We start from the raw sequence: 25,080 nt of genomic DNA on the forward strand, positions 1-25,080 counted from the left end.
CACCTCTATGCTATTTCTCCAGCCATTTAAATAAACTTTTTTTTTTGCAAGAAGGAAAAGTATTTTATTACAGTTAAGTGCAAAATTATATTTTTATGTGAGAAAAATATTATCATGTTTGTGAACATCAAAGTCAATGCTCTAAAGTAATAATCTCAGAAGAAATCATTTAGAAATAACTTAGACCACCCAAGTAGTGTTCAAGGGAGCTAGAGACCATAAGGTTGATCTTTAGCCAACCAGGCCAGATGGTTCAAAGTTCAGGAACAACACTACACTGCTCTGGTCCAGTGATGCTGAGGCTGACCTGAGGGTTGCACCAGGCAGGGCTCAGGAGAGTGGGAACCAAAAGGAACAGAGAAAGAAAACAATTGATGCTATCATCCACGCTCTGGCTATTTTAGGGTGATGGAACAAAAAATTCTTCTCTCGGTTTTCTACCCAGCCATCCTAATCAAGGAAACCAGGATCCAAACATAAAGCTCGTGTCAAATTCCTCTGGCATTGTGAACAAGGAAGATGGGGGCATGGAGACAAGAATTGCAAGAGTTAAAAGAAAAACAAAAAACTTGATAAATGCATTATAAGTTTTTGAGGTCCCAGTGGCTGTTAGCAAAGTTCCTTACTTGTGGCCAATGGAACTTGAAAACAAGAGAATGGGAAGCACCTTAAAAGGAGAAGTTTGCTTTCTGGCCTCCTGGGGGTAAGGGCTCACCTCACAGTGATCAAAATTACTGTTTTCTAAAGAGAAGGATGGGGATTTCCTGATATAAATTTCCTGCCATGGTGCACATGTAAAAGAAAAAAATTATAAAGGACCAATTCCGTGAGTGATCACTTGTGTTTCAGACCTGAGCAAAGCACTTTATATGTGTGGGCTCACTTATTTTTCACATTGATTCTGTGACATAGTTATTAGTATTGTCACCTTGATTCTAAAACTGAGGAAACAAGATATGGAGGCCTAGAGAAATCTAAAGCCAAGGAGCCCTGCCCTAACAGCTGTGATCATATTTCAACTCATGCAGCCATAGAGTTGCCACAAAGCTGGAGCACAAGATGCAGCAGCATGCTTCAGAGTACAAGAACAAGGAAGCCAGTAGAAAAAAAGAGAGATAATCAGGAATGATGATGAACACACAGAGCAGAAAGGAACCACAAGACTCTGATAGGAACAGGTCAAAGCCAGGTAATTCTCTTCCCATTATATAATCAATAATAAAACAGGCATCTCCAGAGTTCAGATAGGAAAATAAGTGGATATTGAGAATTCTCTGAAGTCTTTTCTTCTGATGGTGGACAGAGACCTCCTCACTGTCCCTAAGAGACAGGAGTTTCCCCAGTTCACTTCTTCACCATGCAAGTTGACTGACAACATGGCGGCTCCCATCCACCAAAATCTGGATTTACCTTCCTCCCATCTTGCTCCGCCATCTCCTAGCCATGCATGTGCGCTTGGTCTCATCTTCATTCAGCAAATAGGATGAAAATAATTCTCTTTGGTTATACTGAAAGCCAGTCATCACCAGGATTGCAGCCCCTCCCTTAGAGGCAAATTATTGAGAAATTGGGTTAAAACAGTGACTTGCCTCAGGCCCAACTGCAGATAATCATGGCCCACAGTTCTGTGCCTTAGTGTCACCTTCAGTCAATCTACAGAGTCCGGGCATTGAACACATTGTGGGAGGTAGCTGGCTTCCACAGGGAGTTTAGTCACCCACACTGTCACTTACCCTGTTTTAAGGGAGGCCTGGGGAGGACCCAAAACCCAGCATGCAGGTGAGAAAGTTTGCCTTAGGGACTGCTTTGTATTTATTGTGGAGTCTAGGGTATAAATGTTCAGTTTCAAGTTTATAAATACAATCTGAGAGGACCTGCATATTTTTACACCTTTTTAAATATGCATTTTATTATTGCTCTGAAGGGCTGCACAGCTGTTAGAAATACCACACTCAAAAGTGGTGGGCAGTCCTAAGGACAATGCATCCATTAATAGGGGGTTGAGAACTCTATAACTTTTTCCAAACCTCTCGGTTAGAATGACTTGATTTCTCAGACTGAACAAAGGTGAAGTGATGATTGAATTGCCTCTGAAATGCTATTAAACAAAAAGTCTATTGTGATTGAAACTAGAAGATGTACCCAGTAGATGGTTCAGCAGAAGGACAGAAATAGATTTCTCTTTCGAGCATGGGTGGAATAGGATCTGAGGATAGCAATGTCTATGTCGCTGCACCATCTCAGAGCTGGTAAAATATTGCTTGGATACACAGCGCTATAAAGTCCATAAGGTAAAATATAGGAGTGCAGACTAATATGATTAAAACCATCAGAGAAAAACTGGATGAGAGTCTTGTCACCCTAAAAAGCAAGCTACTTATGCTTTTCTTAGCCACAATACTTTGTGCAATACTTATAAATGTTTCATGACATTACAGGAATTGGACAGGACTCTCCAAGCTCACCATTTCTCTAGCTCAATAGAACAACAGTGATTACAGGTAAATCTCAATTTCTTTTTCAATTGTAGCAATGTTATCACAATTTATTATTATTGTTATTATTGTTATTATTATTTTTTTATTTTTGGGTCACACTGGTGACACTCAGGGATTACTCCTGGCTCTGTGCCCAGAAGTCTATCCTGACTCAGGGAACCATATGGAATGCCTGGAATCAAACCCAGATCCATCCTGGGCAGTCTCGTGCAAGGCAAACGCCCAACTGCTGTGCTATCACTCCGGCCCTTGACATCACATTTTTGACTTAACTTTTGACTTCACATATCTAGCAAATAAAACTTTGCAACCCTGAAAATTGAGACTATATGACTTAGTGGTTTGCAGCATAAACCTGAAAGTCAGATAAGAGTTAGAGTCTTGGATATTGGGGCCAACTGAAATTTTTACATTGCCAAGCACAGCGAATCGCTATGTGAATTACATGAGGCATATCCTCAGGGTGGATGTAAGCACAATTTATGGTAGAGCAGAGCTCAAGAAATGATATTTGTTTCTACAAGACTCAATGTGAACTTGGACATTCCCTCCTTCTAGGGAACAGTGGATGCTCCAGCTATTATTTACTTGTTAGAAGAAACCGGACAATGTTTCTTATTTGTTTATTTACATTTTTAATATCCAAGACTTAGGGTTCTGTTAAAGAAAATGTCTTTGTTCTTTAAATTCCTCTTTTCCATTTTTGTCTTTGTCATCTTTGCAAAAATCAAGGATCCCATGTACTTAGTCATGGTGCTTGCATGCTTTAGTTGTGGTGTTTATACACATTTGGTCTTCGATGAACTCACATAGGTGGTATGGTAGGGATCAGACTCATGGCCTTTTGCTTGTAAGGCAGGCTGAGTCATACTTGAGAATTGTTAAGTAGCTATCCTCTCTGCTATTTTTTAGGCTGGCTAATTTTTAATAAGCAATAGACAAGGAAGTCTTCACATCATGGATAGACAGAGGTGATTTAAAACTAATGCTGTTGAATGCCTTTCAACAGTTTCCTAACAGATCAGTTGGGAAACTAGGAGCTCACTGTGCTTTATCTGCCCATGTCACATACCCTTTGAAAATATCAAGATTTGGGACCGGAGAGATGGCATGGAGGTTGGGCATTTGCCTTAAATGCAGGAAGGTGGTTTGAATTCCAGCATCCCATATGGTACCCTGAGCCTGCCAGGAGCGATTTCTGAGCGTAGAGCCAGGAGCATCCCCTGAGGGCTGCCGGGTGTGATCCAAAAACAAAAACAAAAAAAGAAATAAAAGAAAATATCAAGATTTAAGAACAGTTTCACAGTGGAGGTGTGGTGGGAGGGGAAAGAACTCAAAGGAATACTTCCAGATCTCATGTTCAATCACCAGCACCACATAACTCCAAATAAACCCAGATGACCTCAAGAGCTTCCTCCTCTCTCCAAAGGCACAATTTCACAGGCCTGCATGTGGAGAAATGGAAAAATGAAAGAATTGATTAATAACTTTAAGCTAGCTCTAGGTCAGTGGTCAGTGGGGAAGAAGACACATTCTAAAAAACAACGGAAAGAAACATCCCCAAAGCTCCAGAATCTGTGAAAAATTGTGACTGCTTCTGGGTACAGACAGTGCTCTTTCAAAGTTATCTCAGAGGGACTGGAGTGATGGTCCAGTGGATAAGGCTTTTGTCTTGCATGTAGTCAACCCCGGTTCGACCCCCAGTACCCAATATAGTTCCTTGAACTCAGCCAGAAATGAACCCTAAGTACAATGCCAGTAACGAGTTCAGAATGCTACCAGGTATGATCCAAAATTTAAAAATATAAATATATAAAATAAAAGATGTTACAGAGAGCAGGTACTCTCCTTTCCCAGGGAAGTTTCTTCCTCTGGGAATAATATGGTTGCAAGGGAGTTTGGGCTTAGGGGCATTCACTAGAGAGGCAAAGCAACTTCATCAGGAGTCTTCTCAGGAATTTGGGAGAATCAAAGCCTGGCTAGACAACACCCCCCAAAAAAAAATTAAATGGTTTATCCCAGTACTGACCTGGTATCTGAAATGGATCATATATCAGGTCAGTAATTAGTGAAACTGGCAGGAGTTGGGGAGCACAGATGTAGAGCTGCCAGGGGCAAGTCACCAAGAACACAATCTGTAGACATTTCTGGAACACCACACAGAGCAAGTCTGGACAAGTCAGGGAACCAAGGAGATAGATCCCAGGCATAGGTGCATGGAATGTTAACTATGACAGCAGCTGTGATCCATGGAATGTAAAGACCATGGGGAGAACTATTGAGAATACAGTGTCCCAATATGCTTGCAACAATGGGACTTCCTATACTTTACCAGGGCTGGTGCCTTCTTCAACTCTCATTGAGAGTTCCATTAAGTAGTTACCTCCCAGCCTGGGGTCACTGATAAACATTTATTTATTTTTTAGTGTTGTTCTTGCTAGCTCTCCTTCTGGATCTAGCTTGAGTGCAATGTTCAGAGCCCTAGGCATCTTTGCTACCCATCTTATGAGACAGAGTGAGAGGAAAAATAAGCCAAGAAAAAAGATAAATGAAAAAAAGAAAGGTGAGAGGAAGAAAAGCAAATCAAAAGAACGAAAGGAGCAAAGAACCAAAAAGAAATGAAAGCTCAGGCTTGTTCATGCAGACAGAGCTAGACAATAGCAGAGGTGGAATTTGAATTCAGATCTGCTTGGCTTTCAAATCTCCTCTACTCTGCCCTGATCTCTCATAGAAGTGATTTGGAACAAGAAAGCACAGTCCCTATGAGACAAAAGACTGAAAAAGAGGCAGGTTCCACCAACAGGAAGCCTGGGACATGTTCTTGGGGGTATAAAAGTATTTTAGAAAATAAAATGAGCTCCATCTGGCAGATGAGAAAACAGAAACTCACAGAAATTAAATTTCTCCCTCAAGAGCTCATGGTTCAAAAAGGCTGGTTTTGGGGTCCATGGACTGAGCCCCTACAATGGCTCAAGCTCTTGAGTTTTCCTCATTCCTTTTTCCTACTGATCTCTACATTGAATCCATAAGCTAGTTCTATGGGATTTCCTCCAAAAAATTCGAGCATTTTATATCTTCCCCTCTGTTAGAATCTTAATCTAACTGACTTGCTTTGCTCAATATAGTCTGATAATTTATTATCTAAATAGAGGCTATATGTGTGTGTGTGTGTGTGTGTGTGTGTGTGTGTGATTTTTAGGATTTTTCAGTTGTTTTTCAGTCCCCTTAAAATTCAAACCTTTCCTCATTCCCTATGATAACATCAGAAATGCTACATTTGAGGGGTGGGGGCCATACCTGGTGGCACTCAGGAATTACTCCTGGCTTTGGGCTCAGAGATGGCTTCTGGCTACCACTCCAGCCCCATAAATGCTACTTTTTTTGTAACAGAATATTAGTGTGTATATTTATTTAGAATCTGTATTATAGGCTAAAAATGGTGTCCTAGCCACTAAATTCTTTTTCTATATATATTCTCTAATTGAATTATCATGCTTTTCAAAATAAATTTTTATATCACTGCCAATCATTTTTTCAAATTTTTGAAAGATATTTCTTTGGTCTTTGGATATTTTTCAGAGAAAGATCCCCATATTAATATTAATATTAATACTAATATCCAACAACTAGGCCTGATAGACTATTCCTAATGTCTATAACTGTAATTATCTAGTTGCATGGAAACCATTATGGGACACTGTATAATAGTCATCACCAATACCTATGGAAATATAATGAATTAATTGTTTAAGAACCCAGAACTGTGAAGGAATTAAGCTTTTCCTATACCAAAAATAAAATAAAATAAAAAAGCATTTTAGAGCTCAGACCACTATAAGACCCTCATGTAGGGAGTTTGGCTGAACACTGAGGGTGCATCCAGAAGACCTGAGCTAAGATGGGTAGGAGAAATTCTAGGCTATGAAATCTCTCATTGAGGAAGCAGGAAATTTTTATTGAAAAGGTTTTCAGAGAAAACTGGAGCATGACAGGGTCAAACTGTCAACAGCTGGCTCTCTCGGTCATATTTTTATGATCCAGCCTAGACAGTGAGAGCCTGAGGGATGAAAGGCAGCCTAATCACTAGCCCATTTAGTATCAAAGTGACCATTAAAGAGCTGAAGTGCTCCCAAGAAATTTAAAAGCAAGAGGAAGAATTAGACCTGCAACTCTATTATTTTCATTATGGTCACCTTTCTACAAGCCTCTGAAAAAAGTCTAAAACCAGAACCATTATTTTGAATTATTTTATCTTGTCGGGAGTCGGTGGGCACATCTGGCAGTGCTCAGGGGTTACTCTGGGTTCCTCACTCAGGAATCAGTCCTGGCAGGTTTGCTGGACCATATGGGATGCCAGGAATTGAACCTGGGTCAGCCAGGTGCTAGGCAAGTGCCTTTCCTGATATATATATATATATATATATATATATATATATATATATACATATATATATACATATATATAATATATTACCTCTCCAACCCCTAAAAGATTTTCTTGAATAACTGCTTTATATCTTGCTCTTAAATCCTCATACCTATGACATTAGATTGCCCAAGAGTTTGAAAAGAAGGGCATAGCAATGCCATAATTCCAAACTTTTACCAATATAAACAATTCAATAGAATCAGTTTTCTCTTTCACTAAAACACAGATTTGAGATATCCTCTCAAAAAAAAAAAATACACACAGTGGTGGGAGGATTGCTGTTGAACTGTTATCTGCCTAAAACTCAACTATCAGTAACTTTGTAAATCACAATTCTTTAACTAAGTAAAAAAAAATTAAATAAAGGAAAAGCAGATTGCTTTCTGCAGGTATCCGTAAGCTCTGGGTGACTTTAATTCTCACTTCCCAGCCTTACCTCACCCTACCTATTTCTCTCCTGTCTTCTTTCTGCTCCTTCACTGATCTCTGGCCATCCCTCCTTAATAAGCAGACCTAATCCCAAACCTGCAGTTCTCACCCTTCTATTCCTGTGATGGAGAAATTAGCTTGTTGATTATGTGGTTGGCTTTGCTTGTCTGCTATAAGCATCAAGCTCCATGAGAGCAATAAAGACACCTGTGTCGTGCTCACCTGTATCTACAACAGTGACTATTCATTGTACTAAACATAGCTAAACCTCATTTTCAGGATCTTAGATTAAGCTGTATTAAGGAACTGGTGATAGTACAGCAGGGAAGATGCTTGCCTTTTATGAAGCCAATGTGGATGCTATTATTGGTATCCCATAGGTCTCCTGAGCAGGAGTGATTCCTTAGCACAGAGGCAGGAGTAAAGGCTGGATCTGTCAAGTGTGGCCCCCAACCAAACAAAAAAAATTAAATATAAAGACCAAGAAGCACTGTTCCTCCATGTGCCAACTCAAAAAGGGATATATGAAGAGAGCAGATAGCAGAAAACTCAAGAGAAACAATCCAGACTAAAGTAATTTGATCTGGCATTTAGATTGATTCAATTCTGCTGGAATGATATGCAGAACTATATTTGGTTTTGTAACTAGGCCAAGATAATATTCAGTTAAACACACTTGAAGATGTATTTTAAATTTTCCCACTACCTATTTATTGTTGGAAGTAATATTTTATTTCAGTTTAACACAATTATATATAGCTTTCCTGCTCACATCATAATTTATGAAATAAGAAAATGTGTTTATGAAAAAAAATGATTTGTAAGCTTGCAATCTGGAAGTGTGGGAGAGATATTAACTATCCTAAGGATCCATCCTGAAAATCCACACTTTAGATCATAGAATCTTTTTGTTTGTTTTCGATTTTTTTTTTACACAGTTAAAAATGTGTTCATGGTTGAGTTTCAGCCATACACTGTCCCAGCACCCTTCCCCAGTGCACATTTCCCACCACCAATGTCCCAATTTCCCTTTGGAAGACAATTTTCCTCTCTTTTTTTCTCTCTCTAATATTTTACTGAAGAGGTATCATGCATATCACTTTACCTTCTTTTCAGCACCCTGTTCTTGTCCAGACTAACATTTCCAATTATCATCTATCATTGCCAAAACAGAATTTAAAAACTAGTAAGCACATGCAAAATGATCAGATTTAAACCTTCAACTGAAAACTCTTTTTAAGATATTACACAGAGCCCTAATATACATTCTGCTATTATAAAATGCTCAGCACAATACTTTCACATATATTTCCACTCTGATCTTTACAACTGGATGGTAAAGGCAGGAAAACTCATAATTTTCCATTATACAGATGAGAAAATATCCTAAATTGACCGATACATAGCCAGGATCTTAACAAAGACTATTAAGGGTCAATTCCTATTTAGCTGGCAAAATCTTGGTTTCATCGAACAATCTAGTTAAGAAGCCAGAAAATATCAGAACTTTAAAAATTAGGGTCGATTTTGTTTTGTTTTGTTTTGTTTTTTGGTTTTTGGGTCACACCCGGCGGTGCTCAGGGGTTACTCCTGGCTGTCTGCTCAGAAATAGCTCCTGGCAAGCACGGGGGATCATATGGGACACTGGGATTCGAACCAACCACCTTTGGTCCTGGATCGGCTGCTTGCAAGGCAAACATCGCTGTGCTCTCTCTCCAGGCCCTTATTTTTATTTTATTTTTTTCAGGGTCGATTTTTTATTCGAGTTCTTTGCTTACTCCTCCCAATGTCTTGTCCAACATCACTTCTGACTGGGACAGTCCTTAGACCAGCTAGAATCCAATTCAGAACTTTCACCACTTCACCAGTCTCTCTTTGGAAATTATATATATATATATATTAATATGAACTATCCCCACTTAGTTCATAAATGAGTCCAAGATAATAGACTAAATGTTTTTTTTTTTGCAAGGGAATTTCCTTTCTAATTTCCCCAATACTTACTGTGCTTATGCAAAATAACAACAACAAAACAATAAAAAAAAAAACCTTGCCACATCAGCCCCCCTTTTTTTCTTTTATTTTTCTTTATTTTTGTTTATTTAATCTTTTAAATTTATAATATAGCTTCATAGGCTCCTTCCTGCTTGCTTGCTTTTTTCTTTCTTTCTTTCTTTCTTTCTTCTTTCTTTCTTTCTTTCTTTCTTTCTTTCTTTCTCTTCTTCTTTCTTTCTTTCTTTCTTTCTTTCTTTCTTTCTTTCTTTCTTTCTTTCTTTCTTTCTTTCTTCTTTCTTCTTCTTTCTTTCTTTCTTTCTTTCTTTTCTTTTCTTTCTTTCTTTCTTTTTTTCTTTCTTTCTTCTTTCTTTCTTTCTTTCTTTCTTTCTTTCTTTCTTTCTTTCTTTCTTTCTTTCTTTCTTTCTCTTTCTTTCTTTCATTTTTGTTTTTTACTATTTTTATCATTGTTTAGAATTATATATATGTGTGTATATATATGTATATATGCATATATATATATATATATATCTAACTCTTCACCAATGCAACATTCCCATCACCAATGTCCCAAGTGTCCCTCCTCCCCACTCCACACTGGCCTGTACTCTAGACAGGCTTTCTACTTCCCTCATTTAGTCGCATTTTGTTAGGATGGTTCTCAGTGTAATTATAGAGTACTAAATGTTAAAATAAGAGAAAAACAGGGGCAGGCTCAGTGGCACAAGTGGTAGTGCTTTTGCCTTGCCCACAGTAACCTAGGATGGACCATGCTTCAATCCCCCAGCATCCCCCAAGCCAGGAGCAATTTCTAAGTGCATAGCCAGGAGTAACTCCCTGAACTTGACTGGCCCAAAAACCAAAAAAAAATAAAATAAAATAATAAAATAAAAGAAAAAGAAATGTGAATGTGAGAAAAGCAGGAAAAATAATGCTTTAGAAGACTATTTTATGTTGAAGATAATGAGACCATTCATTTTGTCCAACAACAACAAAAAAAACAACAAAATATTTGTTGACTGACACTTACTTTGTATCAAAAAGGTCTCTTAATTTATTTTAGATATCCCACATAATACACATTATAATGAAATAATTATATATTAAGCAAAATTAATCCTTATAATAGCTTTTTTTTCAGGGAGGGATTATTTCAAGCGAAAGAAGAAAGTGAGGCAAAGAGGAGTTAAATAAGGGAAGAGAAGTTGTTAAGGCTAGAAAGAGTTCAGAATTCAATTAGTGAAGATGTTAATTTAGTCTGATGCATTTAACAAATATACAAGTTGCTTCAAACAGTGGCTATAATTTAATAATAGAAAAGTGAAAGACTCCTGGGTAGTAAAGTATGCACATATTTGCATATAATGTAAGACAATATTGGGATATTTGAGATAGACATATATTTCAGTGTATATCATCTTACTCAATATCCTACAATTTATGTGGCAGTTTTCACTGCACCCATTTTACTGAAGTTTACAGATCTTCAGATCTTCTATCCCCAAAGTCTGTGTTCTCTACTCAAATTATAGCAGAGGTTGAATTTCATGATAATTTCAGTTTCCTCTGCGTATCTTCTTATGTTCCAAGTTTTCTATAAAAAGCCTTCTCTCTCTTAAAATAAGAGAAAACTCATAAATAAATTAAGCAGAATGTGTGAGACACTAGATTAAAACCCTGAAACCAGAACGTGACTTTCAGAAGAGTAATTCAGTACAGAAGAAGGTATTTTGGGAGACAATCATGGATAAAACCTTAGTTTTGGATGGCTGCAGCGAAGTAACATTTAAGAAGTCTTTACTGTGAGCTAAATATCATGCTAAATGATTTGTACATATTAGCATGTTTAATTCTCATCATATGCACAAATAGTGGGCAGCTTGAATAGCTCCATCAAAGTCTGTGATTCACTATATATTTACCAAACCCTTACATATCACACACTGGTAATAGAAAAACAATAAGACATAACACATGGTCCCTGCTCTGTTAGTTTCTTTGATCCTTGAAGGAGAAAGAAAGTAGATATAAGAAAACAATGTGCCTGACAGAAAACAGCATTAAGATTGTTGAGAGTGTCCATTTTGCTCCTTCCTTCCGAAGTTTTTAGCCTGCTAGTCACTACACTGAGGTTTGAACTTGTCATGCCAGTTTCACAATTAAGTAAATTAACTCTTCCATCAAATAAATTGGGTCTTTTTCTCTTTCCCTCATTTTCCTGTGTTTTTTTTTTTTGCATGTGATGAAGAAACAGGTTTATTAACTTCTCAAGGTCATATACATAGATTAGATGTTCTAACTCCAAAGTCAGTGCTCTCAAGGGAACTCCCCACTTTTAACTCCAAAGTCAGTGCTCTCAAGGGAACTCACCACTTTTAACCCAAGAAACTGTGGGAAGGCTCTGTTGAAGAAAGAGACTTTTCTCTGACCTTGAATGATCAGAACACAAAGAAGAGGAGGTATAGAATAGGCCATGGAAAGAGAAGGGAAGAAGCCCCTATCTGAGTGGTGTAGTTACACTGGCACTAACACTCTGGCATTTAAATTTTATAGAAGCATGAAGGACAATCAAAGGTTATTTCATTGGCTATGAAAAAAATAGAAGGTGGAAGGTCTGATTAGGGCAAAAGGGACACTACTGAACCCAATACTACTTGGGAAGGTAAAAGGTAATAAAGACACAGTTCTAGGGATCCATTATAAATTATAAAGGAAGGAAAGGACAAAGATGACTCTGGCCTGATGACCTGATAGACACAGTTCTCTAAACTGGGAGCATAACAAAGGATAAATGGTAAAAATCAGTGATATAGCAAAAGGGTATGACCTTTCATTGTTCCCCAGTGATATCATCACATGTACCCTGAACAATTTTTCACATCTAACTTTTTAATGATTGTACCTAGGACTTTTGTCAAGACCAATTATACCCATGGACCACCTATACTCCATTTTTATTTCTGGTATGTCAACTTTGAAGACTTGTTTATGGTAAGGAAAGCAAAGCGATATTATCTCAGGTATCATCTCCAATCACCAGGTAATGGTAACCAGGTATGTGATGTGAGTTAGACATTGCTCTATCGAATTGATGAAACTTTCTATGGACCAGCAAAGAGTTGACATGTGGACATCAAATCTAGAGGCTCACAGATTAGGCTAGGTGCTAGCAGGATGTTGAAAGGAATAGGGAAATCATTAAGGCTGATCTATGGAAGAAGTTTAGTAATAATAATCTTTTTAAAGAGCCAGTGAATACTGAGAAATTGCCATTAGCCTCAAGCTAAAGAGAAGAACCAAAGAAGAAATTGGTTTTTGCACCAAGCTTTTTTTTAATAGTTTTCATGCTGATAATCTCATTTGAGTTTTACCAGGACTCTAGGGAAAAAGGAGCCAGCATGATTCCATGTTTCCTACTTTGCAAATAGAATCAGGCCAAGACCAGTGCAACTGCAGAACTCATTCAAGGTCACAAGTTTCCAGGTAGCCTGAGATCTTTCAAACTCTACTCCTCACCACCCTGACTCAGTGATAGCAGCTGACTGAGCCATGGGGGCACAAGAGATGCTATAAATGGCAACATTGTGTATGTGTGTTCAGCAGAACCATGGCCCTGGGGACATAGGCATTTGTGTGTCCTTGGGCAACCACCCAACAGATCTTAACACCTTTGGGCATAAAAGAAACCCAAGTTCCAAGTCTTTGTGCAATCACATTCTTTGGGAATCATTCCTAAAATCAACCTTTTCCCCTTCCAGAGAGAATATAAGTCCTTGGGTCAATTGTTTCATTTGACTTTGGTTTCCCCATTGGCATAAAGAGATTGGATGGGATTGGTTCATCTTCAATGGCAGCAACGGAGCATCCAGTTCTCAGAATAATGGCCATGGCTTTCTCAGAATGTCAATGAACACAAAGCTGGCTTCTCAGAGAGAAGGGGCTTTTTGTTCAGAGTGGGAGCCAGACATTTTGATGATAAGATGATTTGTAGAGTTACAGGCTGTGAACATTTACAGTGTAGTGCTTTAGTGATATCCACTGTTTCATCACCAAATCCTAGGAAATCCAGGAGAGCCCCTGAAAGGGAGTTAGTGGGAAAGAATTGGGCAGCCCCTCAAACTCATGACTGGTTTGTGGGATCCTGAGCCACTAATCAAACAAGCTTGCTTAGTTCTGAAAAGGCTTTTGAAGTACTATATATTAAGTCTAAATGATAGGCAAATGTGTTTGCCAAAGAGCCAGGCCAGACAGTTTTAACATGAACAGGACTTTGCAGCCCCATCACTGTACAAAGAAAGTGCATCTGGCTAGCAGCCACACCGTTGACTAATCCATACTGGGTCTTTCACTTGGGAAAGAAGTCTGAACCTTAGCAAGGCCTACAATCTCACGAGCCATCATTGCTGCCTCTTTGAAATCCAAGTTGTATCACTCATTTTTCCAACCTCAGTCCAGATGCTACTGAAAAGAAATACATCTTTAGAGTTAGAACATTTAATGAGCACTAAGCTCCAAGGACAGACAACTCAACTGCTTTTATTTTTCTGTCAAACTCAGAGTGCCTCCCACAGCACCCAAGACTATAGAAACAGTTTCAGCTTTATGTTGAAAGAATAAAGCATTCCAGAAAATTTGAAGGATGTACAAATGTCCTTCATTGTGGGGAAAATGTCCTTTGTGAGCAAGAAAATTTCCTCATTAGACTGCATCAAAGCTATGGCATGAGTCACTGTGCATGGCCTTTTGAAACATTCTAAACTACTAGAGATATATAGTGAAAGTTGATAGAAACCTAAGACTCATGAGAGAATTAAGTCTAGAGTCCAAACTCTGAGATTCACTCTAAATTCTACTGAACCTGTGCAGAAATGTGCAAGACTAGACTTGTACTCTCAGCTTGATCATTGGGTTTAAACATATGAGCACGACATTCATTCCTTTACTTAAACAGCTGGAACAGTGATGGAGGATATGCATGACAGAGTCCCAGACCGAGATCAGAAGGAGTGTCAAAAGCTGTGGTTGCACATGTGGATAAAACAGGCTTATGCTATTGACTTCTGCAAGAGGACATTGGCATTCTTCCTGCCATTTATTACCTCTTTACAGACCTTCTAGAACATTCCTCTCACCCTTGCTCCAGTCATGTTTATCTTGCTATTTGGCCCTTATACTGAGCTTTTGCACTTGCCTTTTTCCCCCTGCCTCTTTGGATACTTCATCCAAATCATTAAAAGTTTGTTCCCTCCAGTTTTGGCTGCAATGAGTTTGTCGTGAAACTTTCTTTTAACGCCCTATTATAATCGCAGCCTCATTGAGCCCTCTCCATGCATTACTTCCTCTGTGCTATCTTTGATGCTTTTCCAAAGATTTTATTCTCATCAATCACATCTTATCCTTAGTATCATTACATATTCCCTGCTCCAAACTTGGTTTAGGCAAGAATTTGAAACTTGTTCATGATTGACCTTCTAACCGCTAGAAGGAAGTTTAGCATTTGAATTTGGTCTATAATTTGGGGTGTGTATATAAACAACTCAGTGCTAGAAATTACCAGTGAGGGATGTATGAACATACTTTCCCCCTCCAATATAAAAAAAACAGTTGAGGAAGAATAAACAATAAAAGGTGAGATGAATATGTTTTTATGTTTCATATTTTCAGATGGAAGAAAGAGGAATCATTGGTATTCACACTAGAAAAAAGAGGTTGTGGGGAATCCACATCATAACATAAGTACCAGAAACTCTTTGAAATGGAAGTTTTAAGGAACGAAAGATCAATTCTCTCATTTTAGTAGCAAGGAAATAAAATCAGAGAAAGGCAAAATTAACTTTCCAAGGCAGAGAGTCTAGCAGGAATAACACTCAGACTCAACTCGATTTCTGACCCTAGACCTGTACTCTACCACAACGATCTAACCTGCATAAATTCAATGAGCAAAATAAGATTCAGAGATAAACAAATTCTGTGAGTAGGAATCAATTGTCTCTAGAAATCTTCACCTACTATCTGTCACCTTAGTATCATACCAACTACATTTTGATTAGTTGCCTTTGCATTTATTCACTTATTTAAAAATCCTCCCTCAAATTCCAAGGTAAGTTCTCTGGTTTTAAAAAAAATCCATATATTCAGATTTGGTCATAAATCAGAAAAAATAAAAATAAGGAGCCACGGAAAGTTAAGACAGAATAAAGGAATGAGAAAATAGGAAAAAGAATGGTAGAAGTACAATGAAAAAGATGGAAAAGAGAAAAAAAGAAAAAATGTATAGGCTGTGGTTGAAATTTGCCAGGGCATTTGTTTTATACCTGGCTGACCAACCGACCAACCTGGGTTTGATCCCCAGCATCTCATATAGGTCCCAAGCCTAGCAGGAGTAATTTCTAAGCACAGAGTCAGGAATAACCCCTGAGAGCCACCAGATATGACCAAAAATAAATCAAAACCTAAAAAAAGAAAGAGGAAAGAAAGAGAGAAAGAAAGAAAGAAAGAAAGAAAGAAAGAAAGAAAGAAAGAAAGAAAGAAAGAAAGAAAGAAAGAAAGAAAGAAAGAAAGAAAGAAAGAAAGAAGAAAGGAAGGAAGAAAAAATAAAGAAAGGAAGAAAGAAAGAATAAATAAAGAAAGGAAAAAAGGAAGGAAAGGCTGAAAGAAAAGAAAAAAGAAAGAAAAGAAAGAAGTATAGAATAAAAACATTACCCTACCCTGCCCCCACCTGTACTCTAGAAAGGCAGGGTGGGGAGGAGGGATATTTGGGACATTGGTGGTGGGAATGTTGCACTGGTGATGGGGGGTGTCCTATTGTATGACTGAAACACAACCACAATCATGTTTGTAACCAAAAAATATTATTAAGAAAAAACACTACCCTGAGAATTTTTCTAAATAGCTATTGCTTTACACTACAAAATCATTTCTTTGGCACTAATCCACACAATAATGTTGGCTCAAGTACATGTTTATAGTAAATTAATTCTCAGGAGCCAGAGAGATAGCACAGTGGCGTTTGCCTTGCAAGCAGCTGATCCAGGACCAAAGGTAGTTGGTTCGAATCCCGGTGTCCCATGTGGTCCCCCGTGCCTGCCAGGAGTTATTTCTGAGCAGACAGCCAGGAGTAATCCCTGAGCATCTCCGGGTGTGGCCCAAAAACCAAAAAAAAAAAAAAAAAAAAAAAAAGTAAATTACTTCTCTTTTGTGTGTTTATTTTTTGTACTGGGAGTTAGTACAGAGGGTTCACTCCTGGCTCTGTGCTCAGGGATCACTCCTGCCGGCCTGCTGGCTTGGAGAATTACATGGGGTGCTGAGGATCAAGCCTGCCAAAGGAGTATTGAGCCATACAAAGAAGGAATCCTATTAGCTGAGCTGTATTATCATTCCATCTGTGCGTGTATCTGTGTCTGTGTATGTGTGTCTTGTGGGTGTGGGGAAAGACTGTAGGCATTGGTGGTAGGAAATATGCACTGGAAAGAGATGGGTGCTGGAATATTATATGGCTGAAACTATCATGAACAATGTTGTAACTGTATATTTCATGGTGATTCAATTTTTAAAAATCTATTAAAAATTTGAGAGAGATCCCTAAGTGGTGTTCAGGAGATCCCGGGTCTGTCTGGTGATGCCCAGTCAACAGGCTCTTGGTTCAATTAAAAAACCTTAGAAAAGAATGTGCCTCAGGCCCTGCAGAGCTGGATGTAGTTAAGCTCCTCTTCTAGAATTTGGGAAGAATCTTGCACTATACATAGTGGTACTCACGGGACCATGTGGTGCTAGGAATCAAACCCAGGTCAGTGCATGCTAGACACATGGCCTAAATCCTAAATGAATTACTTATTTTCCTACTCAAAAAATGCTTCCCCAAATCTCTCAGAATTTAATAAGAAAATTGTTGTTTTCCCCAATTATTATGTTTAAGATCTAATTCCTGATAATTCTAATATAAGTATATTTGAACATGCAATTTTAAACATGCCTACTATTATGTCCTACATAACACACCTCCCAATACACAGTATGAAGTCACTGTAATTATTTATATCTGACATTACTGACTTACTCATTTACTAATGTAATAAGGGTCTTAAATATACTTGAATAAACCAGATTCCTGCCTTCCTGGAACTTACCTTCAAGTGAGAGATTCTACTCATAGGAATCAAACAACCTGCTCTGAGGATTAAGAGAAAGTAGTACTAAGATGATTCAGTATCCTAGAGTGTAGATTTGGGGATGTAAAATGATAGGGAAGACCATTGAGGAGGTAACAACTTTGCTAGGAACAAGAGTCAGGAGTTCCTTGAATTAGTGAAAGTTTTCTACAAAAAAACGAAGCCCTGGGCAGGAAAGTATTTGATCTAAGCCCTCTGATTGATAATAAGGCAGTCAGAGTAGCATTCCATGAACTGCAAGAGGCAAGAATAGATAGATTCCTTCCTATATATTATGGAATCTAGAAGGGAGAAGATATTCTAATAAATGACATAACAAGGGCATTGCATAGTTTTCTGATACTAGATATGGTGAAAAACATACATAATAGGGGTTTCGAGAACGAGGACTTGCCTCTGCCTTCATCTGAACCTCCTTCCCAATAGTTCTCCCACTAAACACCAAGCTCTGCTGTGTCCTTATTTGATAGTCAGTGAGACTCAAGACCTCTGTCCTATATTTTACTTTTTCCTCAATGGGATCCTGAACTTACTATGTCCTCCCAAATTCCTTCTATCATGACCTCTTTTTATTCTCCCCAAGGACTTTTTCAGATACACAAACCCAAATCCCTTAAAATCTTAACCTTTCTCTTCCTTCCAACTCTTTGACAGTAATTCTAGTATAGTCTCTCCCCTGCTTAGTTTCATTCGTGAGTTTGTAGGTGGAAAAATAATTACAAGACAGGAACAGGAGATCTGATGATACGAAGTCAAGAAGAGGTAAACCAGAAATATGAAAGTTAAGATTTCACATAATTAAAACATCATGCAAGCAAGTTGCTGAAACTTCTAAAAATCCCTAAAATTCGCTTTCCTGAAAATGCCTAAAATTTTCATCCCATCTCCTCCTGGTCCTTTCATTGCACCCTAGTTCCCTTAATTAGCAACATTAGAATTTGAAAACGCATTTAAGGCTTTGTTCTCTACTGGCTAATTACTATAGTAACCACACTGTACTTTGCATACTGCATGACAAATATTGTGGATTTCAGTTTGATATGGACTCCTAATATCCCATGTTAGACTAGTATAAGAATTTGACCATCACTACTATGTCAATATACCAGTGGAAATATGTCAGTACTCAATTTACAAACTTTCTGGATCTTAATAAGGGATAGTTGGTGATTCTGCAGGTTTTTTTTTTTTATTTGAAACATGGAGGGTAGACACTCAAAATTCAACAATTTGGTTGGTTTAAGTTATGCTGCTCTTAAAGACTACCTATTACATGGAAATTTTAAAGTTGACCTGGAATTGACTGAGGACTCATTTAAGAAGGGTCTTTCAAACACTGAGTTCTGAGAAAGAAAAGGAATTACCTAATTGATGGAACATATATTAGAACTTCATATGCATGATTAGATTTTACAAAATGACCTCATTGTGTTAGGAAGGGAAATAGGAGTGTTAGAAGAATTTTCTATAAACCTTCAGAGATAATAGAAATTAAAGTTTTAGCACCAAAATGCTTTGCTCTTTTTTTTTGATGACATTAAATAATTTTTATATAAATAGATCACCATTTACAGATGGGGAAACATCTGTTTACTGGTTCCTTATCATCACAGTATGTCAATTAATTCAAAATTGGCCCACATTTTCTAATGAACTCTTTTGAAAATAAATGGCATTAACAAGGATTTAAAATGTCTGGTTCTGTGAGTATTCATGTCCGAAAGAATATCTGATCAAAGAAAACAAGTTGTTTTCAATGGATTCACATGCCCACATTGCTACAAAGAGGAAAGCAAATCCCATTTAAAATGTTTTGGAAAAAAAAAAAAACAACTTTACAATTAAGTAAAATTGGCTTTACCTAATTTGAATCACCACCATTTTATTTGCCCCCGTGTATTATTTTGAATATTTTAATTAAAAAATACTGCAAAAGAACTGCAAGCAGAATATCCCTATTGGAATGTCATTGTGAGTAGAAAGTATCTAATCAAAGTGATTCAATTTGGACATCACAATTAAGCCCATGGATCTCTAATAAAACATCCTTGCAAGTTATACAATGTATGGCATATGAGGAAACCATTGATACCCCCAAATAAATTTTTGCACAATTATCTAAGTCTTTGTACAAAGATCTAAAGAATTGAAAAACCCACCACTTTTAAGTCTGAAGCTACAGGATAAGGGGAAACTTCCCAGGTAGTATTATAAATATTCTAAAACCTCGAGAAAACCTGAACAGACTTCACTGGTCTTTGAAGCTAAAGTGGCATTTCAAACATTAATGATAATATGTATAAAATAATAGAATCCTTGAGTAGTGGCTCCAATTACCTAGACTGCCGGGTAAGCCTACCTAATACCTACAATGCCCTTTCACATGGAGACAACATAAGGCACCGACCTTATCACTTGACATTCTTAGGAATAACACAACTCAGTACCGAGGGAGCAAAAATATACAGACTGCAGGTATCAACCAAGTCTCCTAAAATATATTTTTTCAGGTAAGAAATACTTGAAGTGAATGAAACTGTTGGCATTCTACTGGAGAGCTTTGCAGAATTCTTTCACTGCCTTCTGTGATCTTAGCCTCACGAGGAAGTCACAACAGTCTGCTTAGAAGATCAGGATTTCCCAAAGACATCAAATGAATAAAACCTCTATCCTGTTTCATCCAAATGAGAACTCAGGACTAACCTATGAGCCATTCTGATGAGTGTTTGTTTACTCTTATTTTTATTCAAAGTAGAGACATGACTCTGAACATGGGCTGGCTACGATTCCCTGAGTAGCAGACTCCAACATGTTTCCAAATAGTAGAATCAATATACACAGGAAAGCACGCAACTTAAGCACTTTCTCTGCATGCATGATAATATGTAGCCCTGAATTTGGATGGTGAAAGGCAGAGAGGAAAGTGTAGGCTTTGAGGAGAGATATTTTTTTTAACTCTCTAGATGCTTCCTGAAATTCTCAGACAGAACCTACAGAGGTTTCAGCCAGAGGCCTGCAAGCAGATGCCAGGGTTTGAGAGGGCAGGGGGTTGTTTATCTTCCAAACGTGATCCTGATAGACACTAACAGCCGAGTTTCCTCTAGGGAGGAGTGCTAAGTGGAAATAATAATTGCTCTGTCACCCCTTCTGAGTAAGAGTAATTTAGAGGTGAGATCCTGGGCCTCAGAAGCAGAAGGAATGCAACTGTGCTCAAAAGACAGACAGCAAAAGTTGGAGGCCATTAGATTGGCAAGTTTAGTTTCCTACCTAGCTATTCTGTCAGGTCCCAGAACCATAACTACATCTTTAAAAAAAATGTATAGGGGAGATATAAAATGATTCATTGTGTTTCAGTTCTTAAATCAATGGAAACACCTGTCCGATTTCTTTTGCATGGACCGGATGAAAGGAAATTCACGAATTGTCTAATAGATAACAAGGCTAAAATAACACCCTTCCTTAGATATATTCGGTGCACCTAGAGGACAAGTTCCAATACAGCTCCAACACTATGCTTTGTGATAATTTTCTCTCCAGTTTAAACAGCTTCAAGAAGCTTATTCCAGGGCTAGTAAGTGGGATAGTACAATAGAGAGTAATATTACCAGGAGTGTCTCTGATGAGCATAAGTATACGTTATTTCTCTCCAAGAAGTATTTGCAAGGCAAGAAGTAAAATGAAAAGAGTCTCCACCTCCCAGGGTGAGGTGAAAATCTGATCAGGATGTTATATATATTTTTAAGAGATTTAAAGATGCTACATGAAATGTAGCTGAAGGAAGAGATTAAGTAGCTCCACAAACAAGTTCTTTCTTTTCTTTCAGAAACAGAGTAAATCCCCATCAGCTCATAATTGAAAAGTACATTATTAATACTCGTTCTGTTCGGCTTGCCTTGTTATTTGGAGATTAAGTCCATTTTGAATTAATAAAAATGATTTAATCTCAGAGCATTAGTAATCTCTCCTTAGGCCTCTCTTTAAAGACCTAGCTAAACACCCTTTGCAAACAAGACCAGGCTCCATCACAAAATAATATCCAAACTCTCATCCTATGGCTTTCCCCCCTCCTTCTAAAATCTATGGGCCGTGACTGTAGAATTCTTCACTTCCCAAATTGCATGATCAGTGTTTGACATGTCAGAGAACGCAAAATCAATTCATTTCTCCCAAATAGGCTATGCTGTTGGGTTTGCTTCTGTTTTTTTTTTTTTTAAACAAAAAAAATTCTCCTTTTCTTATTTTATTTTGAATCGTTTCTAAGGCACATATAAGTCAGTAGGGCTGACCTTGGCCTAAGAGGTAGCCTCTCTGCCATTTTCATGGCTGATTTGACACTCATTATGGGTTCAATTGTGCATTGTAAAAGTCCAGGCTGGGGACAAATTTCTGCCTGTCATCTTCGGAAAGGCCAGGAGTCCTGCACCATTCAGTAGTGTGAAAACAGAAAATCAAAACCGGAGTAGGCCTGTTTCTTTCTTAACAGCTGGTTGCTTTTTCAATTTTTTTTTAAAGCAATCTTAGCTGTCACTATCTCAGGCTTGGAAGGATAATTTAGTCGAATAAAATTTAGTTTAAACATTTCCCCCAGGAAAAGCCCCTCCACCGCCACCCCCATTACATTTAACACTGAATGTGAAAAAAGGTAATCAGTAAGTAATCATTTGCTGTTTGGCTACGGATCATTGCAAGGCGAAAGCATTTAGGAAGCACAAAAATCTTTTTTTTTTTTAATTTTTTTAAACCTGATAAGATCCTGAATCAGGAGCCAAGCAAGAGACTTGGATATTTTCCTGATAATTGCTTTCTCAGTTGTACACATCCTCATAAAACTCTCCAGCCTAAGAGCCACCTTTGCTCTGCCTCTCACCCCAAGAAGAAGACGTCAACTGCAGAGACGATCCTATTTCACCAGCATTTTAAACATTTTTTTCCAAGAAGTGTCACTGAAAAAATGACAGGGTGGCCTGTCCTGTCATTGACCTCTCCAATCGAATGTCAATTCCAAGACACCAAGTTTCCATCCTAAATGTTTAATCAGCTTAGTACCAGGAACCTAGGACAGCAAACCTTCTTCTCTCTCCCAACTTATTTGCTTCAGCCAGCTGCTTCCTGGCACTATCTCAGCTCCAGTGAAGACACTTTAGGTTCCCCTATCACCACCAGCCCCCCAAAAATAAGAGCTTGGAGCTATAGGTTCTGAGCTAAGCAGCAGCCCTGTGATTCGGTTTGATTTCCTTTCGTCCCCCTGCAAAGCAAACTGCAGCATTTCTGCTTGCAAATCCTGACCACAAGGTTCTGGATCTGCCAGGGGAGACAGGCTGCATCCCTTTGACAGCAGCTCTGGAGCCCCAAAACCTTGCCACAAGCCAGATCACCTAGGATAGCCAGAGAGAGCATCCTTCCTTACCTTCCATCATGGTGGCAGAATTGCATTCCTTAATTTCCAAAGAGTCTGGAAAAAGAAAAGGCAGGAGGACAGGCTTTCAGCTCCCAGCCAGGTCCTTCACCAACGCTGCGGCAGAGAGACGCTCTCGGGGTGCTGCCAAAAAAAAGCCAAGAAGAGACCAGTGTTAACCCCCCAGGCAGGCCATGGATGCTTGGGGGTTGCTGCTGCTTCCCCTCCAAAGGCTCCCGGGAAGATGCTGCGAGAGAAAGGGGGAGAGCGGAGAGCCGGCAAGCAATGCACCGCCTGCGCTGCCTCGGCCAATCCCTTCAGCGCTGGCCCGCGTCACATGGTAGCCAGGCTGCATCTCCTGACACAATACCCCGGGAGAGCTTTGGGCTCGGCTCCGATCCGATCCGATCCGATCCGCTGGCCCGTGCCCGTCCTCGCCACCGCGGGGCGCCCAGGCGCGCAGCCCCTGGCCCCGCTGGCTGGCTGGCTGGTGGACGCGCCCCCTGCCCCTGGCTTCTATAGGGTGTTGGGGTTGCTGGATCTGAAGCTGCCACCTTCGTAGAGGGACTCGGGCAGGGAAAAGGAGACCCTAAGAGGCTCCCCTGGGAGGGGATTTTGGGGGAGGGGGGGTTTAGGGGGGTTGGTCTTTTAGCAAAACTTCCTAGGAATTGCTTTCACCCCTATACTTAGATGCACACTTTGCAAGCTTCTTTCCCCTGGCCTTTTGCCCTGAAGGAATGAATGGCCAACGAGCAAGTCTGTGACCTGCATTCACATCTCTCTCTCTCTCTCTCTCTCTCTCTCTCTCTCTCTCTCTCTCTCTCTCTCTCTCTCTCTCTCTCTCTCCTCTCTCTCTCTCGCTCTCACTCTCTCTCTGTCTCTTACTTTCTGTCTTTCTCTGTCTCTCTCCCTCCCTCCTCCTCAAGTTCTCTCACCCCTCCCTCTATTTCTCTGACTCTCCCCTTCCTCTATCTCTCTCTCTCCCTTTATATCTCTGTCTCCCTCTATCTCTCTGTCTCTCTCCCTCCCTCCCTCCCTCCTCTCTTTGACTCTCCTATCTCGGTCTCCCTCCCTCTGTCTCTCTCCCTCTATCTCTCTGTCTCTCTCCCTTTAGCTCTGTCTCTCTCCATCCCTCTCTCTCTCCCTTTATATCTGTTTCTCTCCCTCTAGCTCTGTCTCTTTCTCCTTCCTCCTCTCTTTCCCTCTCCCTCTATCTCTGTCTCCCTTCCTCTGTCTCTCTCTCGTTCTCTCCCTTCATCTCTGTCTCTCCCTTTAGCTCTCTCTCCTTCCTCTCTTCTTCCCTCTATCTCTGTCTCTCCTCCTTTATCTGTCTCTCTCTCCCTCCCTTCTCCTCCTCTTTCCCTCTCCCTCCATCTCTGCTCCCTCTCTCTGTCTCTCTATCTCCCTTTCCCTCTCTGTCTCTCTCCCTCTTTCTATCTCTCTATCTCTCCCTGTCTCTTTCTCCCTCTTTCCCATTCAGGAGAGGGAAAAATAATCAATCCGGCTGACGTCACACTATAAACAATTATCCCCTCCAAAGGATGATGCCCAAGAAATGTCCCTCCCCATCCGCCACTGTCCCCCATCCCCAACAGTAGCCGCCTTCCCAAAGAGCCCGCCCGACGTGCCAAAGCTGGGAACTGTCATTAAAACAAAGAAACAAAAGAACCCACCCGAGCGAGCGAGCTAGAGAGCGAGCTAGAGAGAACGAGCGAGCGAGCGGGGCTCTGGAACCAAACGGGCAACGCTTGAGCTCATTTCTGGGCCGGGAGGCGGGAGCGAGCTGCGGGCGGGGAGCCGAGGCCTGGTCGAGCCACGCATCGCGGTGCCCACGGCCCGCCCTGTCCCCTGTCCCCCAGCGCGGGCACCTGCCACCCACCTGGGGACCCCGATGCCCCAGCGTCCTCCCGCCCAGTGCGCACGTGAGCAGCCTCACAGGCCCAGGCTTCCTGCAGGAACCAACTTTCTGGCCCACGATGGGCATATCCATCTCCCTGCAGCTCGCACTGCTTGCATCACACACACACACACACACACACACACACACACACACACACACACACACACACACACACACACCACACACATACCCAATAAAACCACCCCCAGAGCTCACCCTCCTGCAGATCCCGCTGCTTTGTTGACCTTAGGGTTGTGGCGCCTGGGTGC

At 39.8% G+C, this 25,080-nt stretch overlaps 1 protein-coding gene across 1 annotated transcript in view; it reads right to left on the reverse strand.

Annotated features, from left to right (window-relative positions):
- SGIP1 (SH3GL interacting endocytic adaptor 1) overlaps positions 1 to 23,167 on the reverse strand; it is a 216,755-nt gene extending 193,588 nt beyond the window's left edge. Inside the window, exon 1 of the mRNA XM_049774428.1 lies at positions 22,924 to 23,167. Coding sequence (XP_049630385.1) covers positions 22,924 to 22,933 — 10 coding nt within the window. The 5' untranslated portion in view covers positions 22,934 to 23,167. The remainder of the gene's footprint in view (positions 1 to 22,923) is intronic.
- Positions 23,168 to 25,080: the final 1,913 nt, after the last annotated feature.

This window comes from Suncus etruscus, chromosome 6 (assembly GCF_024139225.1).
Source record: "Suncus etruscus isolate mSunEtr1 chromosome 6, mSunEtr1.pri.cur, whole genome shotgun sequence".
Taxonomy (NCBI): Eukaryota; Metazoa; Chordata; class Mammalia; order Eulipotyphla; family Soricidae; genus Suncus; species Suncus etruscus.